The sequence below is a fragment of the Phymastichus coffea genome, unplaced genomic scaffold, assembly GCF_024137745.1.
Source record: "Phymastichus coffea isolate CEN01 unplaced genomic scaffold, Cenicafe_Pcof_1.1 PCOF00124, whole genome shotgun sequence".
Taxonomy (NCBI): domain Eukaryota; kingdom Metazoa; phylum Arthropoda; class Insecta; order Hymenoptera; family Eulophidae; genus Phymastichus; species Phymastichus coffea.
In genome coordinates this window covers 608,304-616,992 of record NW_026706935.1, presented here as the reverse complement: position 1 = coordinate 616,992, position 8,689 = coordinate 608,304, and the positions used below count along the sequence as shown (strand labels likewise).

General features: G+C 40.1%; 1 protein-coding gene across 1 annotated transcript; it reads left to right on the top strand.

The window, feature by feature from the left end:
* The first annotated feature begins 1,225 nt into the window (after window positions 1-1,225).
* LOC131671339 (lachesin-like) lies at window positions 1,226-3,732 on the top strand. The gene is made up of 5 exons (XM_058947701.1): window positions 1,226-1,460; window positions 1,568-1,806; window positions 2,069-2,325; window positions 2,918-3,303; window positions 3,428-3,732. The coding sequence occupies exons 1-5, from the start codon at window positions 1,400-1,402 to the stop codon at window positions 3,463-3,465; spliced, it is 981 nt and encodes a 326-aa protein (XP_058803684.1). The 5' UTR covers window positions 1,226-1,399; the 3' UTR covers window positions 3,466-3,732.
* The last annotated feature ends 4,957 nt before the right edge of the window (window positions 3,733-8,689 follow it).

The window sequence follows — 8,689 nt, the reverse complement described above, 5'->3', positions numbered from 1 at the left end:
TCTACAATACTCTTGTTAGTGTTTGACTATTTGTAATTTGTCATGTAGCGTTTAAGAATTGTGGATTGTGATAAGGTCATGGATTCGAAGAGGCTGGAAAACGTACCAGTGAAACGTAATCAAGATAGATGAAATGTTGATTATTTGTTTACGTTCGCTCTCAGAAACATTGAGAGAATATAGTAGAATTGAATAATGCGTTACGTGTATTCTGCTCTTCGTTTAGCGGAAACTCTTGAGAGCACGATTTATTTGTAGAGGTGAATAGAAACCCGAATAGTAAAGTCATTTGGTAATTACTTCAATATCGCATCGTTCAATTGTGCTGATTGACTTTCAACACGATGAATGTAAAACAAACACAGTAATCACTGCAGCATTCGAATAAAAAAGCTTTGCAACAAATACATGAGATTTTCCAGACTCGACATCCCTCTTTCCCGAATGCACATTTATTGTGAACGAGAAAACGTCTGCTTTATGCATAAAGTGTTTTTATTTTCATCGTCGCATGCAATTAACTTCCCGTACATTCTGATATTACAACGCTTCTGATATCATGAAGAACGATACTTTCTGTTTATTTTACTGAAGTACAGTATCCGGATTTGCGCGCCTCGTCGCGCATTACTGCGAAACGAATCTTGGAAATGACTGATAACTACGTTCACATTGGCGAGTAACATTGACACCGTATTAACAAGCCGGCTGCGATTATTCGTCGGGGAAAATTGAGGGGGAATTATTCTTTCATTCGATATCTCGTCATAACAACACGCTGCAAATCGTCTCCCATTGTTTTCTTGTTTTCAAATCGGTAAATTGCGTTTAGCTTGAAAATTAGAGCAACGCGCGTCGCAGCGCCGACTCGTGTGAATAAGGAGCGTCGAGTGACCTAAAAAAAGCAAAACAACGCAACCCCGTTCGACTCGCACGCCGTATGTATATACGCTCGTGCACTACGAAAAGAAGAGAAATTCCCACGACCGAAAAAAAGAAAGAAAAAAAAGGCAATGTACAGCGCTCCCTCAAGTTCAAAGTCAATGAGCCTGACGAAAAGAAAGAGAGCGCGAGCGTCACGACATAAAAGCGAGAGAGAGAGAGAAAGGGAAGAAGCGTCTGTCGGTTGGCATAGTGGGGGTTTCTCTCATTCTCTCTTTCTCTCTCTCTCTCTCTCTCTCTTTCTCTCTCTTTCACTGTTCGCATATAGGGGCAAAGCAAAGCCATGGTGGAATTTGGTAGCGGCGAGTTCAACTCGGAACACAACACACGGGGCCCGGGATACAGACGATAGCCACGCAGTTGCGCGCGAGCGGTCTACAAGCGTCATCCACCACGCGAGTTTCGAGCAGATTCTCTCTCCGACACCTTCGCCCATTCGGACTATTTCTCGCCAAGCATGACGATGGCGATGACAATGATTTTCACGCTCGTTTGCTGCGCTGCACTCGCACCCGTCGGTAAGTGTCATTCGTTCTCGCTCGAACGTCGCAACTTCGAAAGGGATTATTGTTTCCATTGTTTCTTTTTATTTCCTCTCTGAAAAAAATTATTTTGCATCAAACAGCGCTGTGCGGGAAAGTCGCGATATCCAACATCTCCAAAGAGCAAATCAAGAATATCGGCGAGCAAGTGGAGTTCAATTGTACCGTGCAAAACAACGACGACAATTACAAGGTGTTCTGGTTCAAATTTACCAAGGATGGGAGAGACCAAGTGCCTCTCGCCACCGATGGTGAGACTACTCTGCGCGACAATAGGTTCCACGCCAGTTACGACAAGCAGACTTCTACGTATTCGTTCAGAGTACGTTTTTATCACACTCACTATATATCGATAATTTTCGGCGAAGCGCGCTCAATCGAGCGTCCGCACAAGAACAATTTCGCGCGAAAGCTTCTTTATTTTTTTTTCTTTTTCTTTTCTCTTGGCGCGCGTACTCGCACGTCGTCGACGTTCCAGAGTACGCGCATTTATCGAATGAAATTGTAACAAAGTGAAATTGAACAAAGGATGAAAAGAAAGAAAGAAAGACAATGACAATTTGAATGGTGTGTGTCCCGTACAGATCGATAAGCTGCAGGAAAGCGACACGGGCTTCTACCAATGCCAGATTATCATTTCAGTGAGCGAAGTAGTGAGCGCTAACGTGGAACTTCAAATACGCCGACCGCCCACCATCAGCCAGAACACCACGCAGTCCGTGAACGTCACGGAGGGCTGGCCGTTCGAGCTTCACTGCTACGCCGATGGCTTTCCCGTGCCGCGCATATCCTGGAAACGGGACGACGACCTGCTGCTCTCCACCGGTGGCGTCATTTTCCGGTAATCCTCGCTTTTGTTTTTTTTTTCGTTCCCTTTGCGCAGCGACTCGCGTGACCATGCTACGGGCACGTTCGGACGCTTCTCGCGCACATTCCGTAGCGTCTTACGCTTGATTTGCTTAGCCGTCGGAGGCTACCTTTTCCATATTCACCTTTTTACATCGTTGCGGAACACGCGCGAATCTCCAATTTTACCTTCATTGCGGTAGTTTAATTCAATTAGACTCGATCGAATCCAACGGACGTAAAGAACGTAGGCGGTCGTTCGACTACCTTTTTAACGCAAGAAATGTTTGTATTTGCCCCCCCCCCCCCCCCCCCCCCCATCAGTAGAGTCGATAAGATACGAGCCCGAGAGAAATTGCAAAATACATTCATTCATAAAATATCAAAGGGGAGAGCCGACAACATCGCGACGCGATAGGCTGTTTATAAATTTTACGTAATTGGCTGCGGATTTATGATAAACAAGCTTCGATAAGACTTTATCAGGTATGTGAAAACTCGGCGAAGATCAGTCCGCCCCGCGCGGGGTTTCGAAACGCAGCCGCGTCCGGCATGAATTTATCTGTGTGCGCTCTGTTGGTCCACAGCGGCAACGTCCTGAAGATACAACTGGCGAGCAAGGACGACCGCGGGCTGTACTACTGCGTGGCCGAGAACGGCGTCGGCAGCGAGGCTCGCGCGAACGCGAGCGTACGCGTGGAGTTCCAGCCAGTGGTGCTGCCCGTGAGGCCGCGAGTCGGCCAGGCGCCGGGCTACGACGTCGGCTTGGAGTGCAAGATCGAGGCCTATCCCGCGCCGATGATCAGTTGGTACAAGAACGGCGAGGAGCTGAAGAGGCAACCGATCAAGTCGAGCGCCGACAAGTTCGTCGACACTCTCCAGCGTTACTCCGTCGGGTCGTCCGATTACGGCGAGTACATCTGTCGCGCCGAGAACAAGCACGGCCGCACCGAGACAAGGATCGATCTGTTCGGTGGGTATTGCTTTTGTTTTGCTTGGGTTATGTAACCTGGCGACGCGTAGGGCTTCGCAAAGCCGAGTGCTCGCTCTTGCACGATTAACGCTTACGCCTTTCTCCTTCTATCTCTCTTTTTCAGAGACAATCGTTCCAGTATGCACCTCTTCGTGCGGCTAGAGCGAGAGATTATTTTACGACAACTGTAATATAGCCGACGATAGCGATACTTACGCCTAATTTTACACGCACAGACGGACGCGCACGTCAACGTCATTTTCTACTGCAATAATTTTTCTCAAAGTGCTCGGAAAGTTGTCTCTAATAGAGGCACTGAGAGAAACAATTAGTTGAACAGTGACAACCATACTACCTACGCAGAATCGAAGATAAGCGAAAGGAATGCTCTTTGTATATTACAAAATAAACAACACAAGTACAAACTAATTACTTTGAACTGGTGCCATCGCTCCCTCGCGTGCGTCTTTCATCTCTGTCGACGTTGTAAAAAACAAATGAAAGAAAGAAACCTAAAGTGGGATGAATTGAGAGAGAGAGAGAGAGAGAGAGAGAGAGAGAGAGAGAGAGAGAGAAAGAGAGAGAGCTCTCCCGCATTTTTCATCTCTCAATGACGAAGAGAAAGATATGTGGCATGCGTCTCACAAATAATAAGGCTTCGTTTATTCAAAGGCACAATATGCCGCGTGAAATATTTTTCGCCGCCGCCGCCGCCGAGAGGCGAATTACCCGTGATCAACAGCTGCAAACTATTTAGCTCGCGTCGCACGGGACAAACATCGAATGAACTAAAGCGGACTCAATGATACTCGGCGCGCGCGATCTCTCACGACACTCGCGCTCTGGAATTTCAATGTCGCGCGCGCGTTTTCTTCGTTGTCTTTCAATCAATCGCTTTCTTTTCGAGCGTCGCACACGACAACGGCACACCTCAATTCCAACGATCAATTTTGCTTTTCAATTAAATTAACTTCTCACGTTTTCATTTTATGCGTTTTAACGAAAGTTTTTGCCTGTTTTCGTCACTCATCGCGCATTCGCGTAAACTCATGTTGCTTATGTACCAGATCGAACGTGAGTGTATCGTTGAATTTTACGCGCAACGTTGAAATATCAACGTCATCTCACTTCTGAACCCGATGAATGAGTTTGAACGATTTATTTTTTAAATGTTTCTATTGGAACTGAACGTCTTGATTAAATTTGTTGCGTCAACTTAACAGAAAACATTACGAAAGAAAATTCTTAAATGCTGTATTTCTTGAAAAAGTTTCCTCGAATCAAAAATGTTTTTTTCTTTCTCAATATAGGACATGTTTTTTGTTTTTTGATCAAGAAAAAAATATTTTACCTATGAAAAGAAATTTTTGTAAAATACGACATCCAAGGAATGATTTTTCAGTAAATAGTATACATTACGGCGATAAAAGCGCTTGAAAATCATTTCTATAAATTATTAAATTTTTCTCGAACATGCGTAGCGCATTTTGGACCGAGCGTGCGGCAAAGTGTTGAAAGAAAAAGTATTAACCAATGCGTGCCTTGGGTATTTGAATTCAGTTGGCTGTGTAACGACACTGCAAAAAGACAATTGTTATGGAATCCCATGACCTGGTCGCGCGTAAATTCCACTTCCTGAATGAGAACAAGGAAAAGCAGAGGGGAACGGTCGGTGCCGGATAATTATATCGGAAAGTTATGCGCTTACGTAAAGAGCATCGTATTACCGGGTTCATCCCAAAACAGTGGAATCACTCGCAAAATGCGCGACCGCGCAAAACCATATTTAAACCTTACGTAGTCTTGCGCAACGTCCTTTTCGTACCTTGGCAATGAAACGACAGAGCTCGGTCGAAAGAATGCACTGGAAGTCGCAACATACACGATGAATTTTTTTTTCTCTCCCGCGGGCGAAATTCCTCTGCGCATAAAGTCGGAAGCGGAGGCACACGAGGGCTGAACAAGTCAAGCGTATAGTTGGCTGCTGCCCCCGTCGTAAATCAGCGCGGAGCGGGTTCGAAACTCGCCTCATTATTCCGTTGGAACCTTTCGTAATTTCCCCTCGAACGCGCTTCTCCAACTGACCTACTGATTATAGTCTCCTCGGATGTCGTTCGTTCGAAGGACTAATAAAGACTGCCAAGAATACTTGGCGACACGCTATTTTGCCGCGCCTACGCTCGCTCAGGCGGCAAATTTTAACTCAGATTCCACTCTCTTTTAGATATGAGACGCGAACTCGTTTCTGTTCACAGATCATTCACGCGTAATTCCGACACGATCGTTTATTTTTTAATTATCCACCTTCACATAGACGCAATGAATTAGATGTCAAATAACTGATAATTCGCTGCAAAGATGGGGCCTCGCACGGAGAAGCTCAGGGTGAATCTTGAATTTGAAATTGGATGAGGATCACGAGGTAAGTCACTATCGAGTTGGCAACCTGAAAAATAAAGAATTATTGGCTATGTTCTTGACCGAATGTTATATGCAGTTTGGAAATGTATTCGAAGCTGACCGACGCTAGCAGAGTACTTTCCAACGAGAAAATATCGTAGACTGTGAATTTCAATTTATTGTTACTCAAGTACCAGGAAAACTCCCGCAACTGAAATACATTGCACACGTTAGCCGTGAAACAGTATAATTTTCAATGAGCAATCTTACGCTGTTTTTTGCATCCTGGTTAAAAGTATTTTTCACAACTTCGCAAACAATGTTGTTTGTTTTTCCAGCCTGAAAAACGATTGTAATCATAGAACCAATTATAAGATAACAATTAATCAATTTGGAACGAGAATTTACCTCATTGATAGCGTCGGTAACGTTTCTCGTCAACAAAAAAGCTGAACTCACAAATAGCAAGTCCCACATAAAAATATGGATGTATTCTACAAATATAAATGGCGTTTTTCGCTCCAAAATGAGATTCAATAGAAAATAATTATATACTACTAGAGAAACAAATATGTATAAAACCGATCCAAGCATAGGAAAGTTGTAAAAGTCAGATACATCTTGTGATATATCACACAAATTTTTATGAAGATCTTGAAACGAGGATAAGCTGCAAATATTCGTGGTAGTGTGCTTTGTAGATAAAATGCTCATAAACTTTTGATGTTGGTTGGTTGATATGATCAGACCTGCGTTCTTCTTAATCACCTCGTTTAAATTTTTAAACATGAAAAATAACAATCTAACAATGAACATGTATTGCATATTCAAACAAGTTATCATAAAATTTGGCATGAAACCAATTAAAAAGATGAATGAGTTTCGATACAACATAAATCCAGTACTTGTAAAAAATGTGTATATTACAACGTGAATTACAAAAATACTAGTCATGTAATAGACTACCGATTTTTTTGAGTTTACAACGTCCGAATAATAGAAAATAGTGTATATACTGTACATTTTAACAATTAAATTAACTAAACATTCAGCTTTAAGGCAGAAACTCAACAGTACAGAAGCAGTAACTAATGTTCCAAACACAGCATGAGATAGATCCACTATTTGGAACAAGAATAATCTTTCTTCATATACTTTGTAATAGACTACGTATACACCTGCATAACAAACGAATACCACCAAACAAATCAACAATATATTGTAGAGGATAGAAAGACTGGATGTTTTAAACAAATAACGTTGTTTCAGTTTGAGCACTGCTGTATTTTTCTTTTGCGTTATTGAAAAAGTTGACAGACCGATTAACGCAAAAAAGTAATGTAAGATGATTAAAAAGCCCTTGAAACCAACGACGTTGCACTTGACCATTTTATGCGCGCACAACGCGACAGAGTGCCAACCGTTAACCCGCGCGAAAGTATTGCAATTGAAACGAAAATATGCCTGTTCGCACTGTGACAAAATGTTTTTACAATTTTTTTCACACTTACTTATTTGATAGCTTCTTTCTTCCAATTAGCATGATCGTACTAACGATAAGATGTATATCGATTTACTATTTCAAGAAATTAAAACCTCTGACCTTTTGTAGGTGCACGCTATGACTAACGTCCAGCGTGAACAAAATAACGAAAAATTGTTATGATTTACACTATTATTATTTCATTTGATTCAATTGTAAAGCAGCTTTTCAAATATAAATACATTGCAAGATGAGCTTTTCTAAATAGCTAATAATTAACAATTAATAAGCATGATAAGATTTTGATTATAGAACTAAATATCTGTAATAAAAACAAACTATTCATCATTACGTATAAATAATTGTAATTCATTACTCACCGATTGCACGAAGCTACTTTCTGCCTATAAATGAAATCTTCATGCAGTAAATTGAACATGTACGTGAAGTAAATATAATGAGAAATAAATCACTTAGCTAAAATTTAAATAAAAATCCTTATTCAATTTTTTTTTTATTGAAAGAACTTAGCACTCATAAATAGTGTTAGTCAGGAATATACGATATTAAGTAATAGTTCACTTGACGTGTATCAACTGCCATACTTTATCATATGAATAATATACTACGTACCTCTTTCAATATTTCATCGTTCAAAGTGCTTCTATACAAAATTAATGAACTTTAGTTCATAATGCCAGTTCTATTGATCAGCAATACACAATTATGTCCAACTACAGTAATTACAAAAATTTTTTAGATCATCGTGGAACCGATTCGTCATAATATTTGTCATTCGTATTAAAAGTATTATATATAATTATGAATCAATGTATAAATGGAATTCACAAGCAAAATCTAGTTAATTATTCTGAATTATTCTATATTTTCAGGATTATTTTACTAATTTTTCAATTAAATAAAATAAACGTTTACAACGTACTTTATGTGATGTTGTCATAACATATTTTGATGGTGTTAGTAGTGATAAGGTAAGGCAGATGAGTCATAAAAATACGTAAACGTATTCTATGTCAGATAAAAGAATACTATCAGCTACAAAATTCACTAAAAATATAAAAAAACCACTATACAAACAAATATGTTTGAAATACTATTAAAAATAGTTATTTCATAGAAATTTGTTATTTATTCACATATTTTAATAATAGAGTTATATTATTCATACACTGATGACAATTGCAGTTGTTTTGAATTGAGCAATAGACTTATTTCAAATATATTCAAGTATATGCTGTTGGTAATTTGATTAAATCCAACAATGCATCCTTCAATTTTTTTTATACGTCTAACAAATTTTGTACACTATAGCGTATTGTAAAACTAACCGGATAATTACAAAATTTTGAGAAGTAGTAGAAAATGGATATAAGCAATTGTTATAATACATACATACACTAATAACTGATGTTACTCAATTGGCTGTCCTAAAATCGATTCCGTATAGTTTAACCATTTAGAAGATTTTTAGTTCCAACAGCA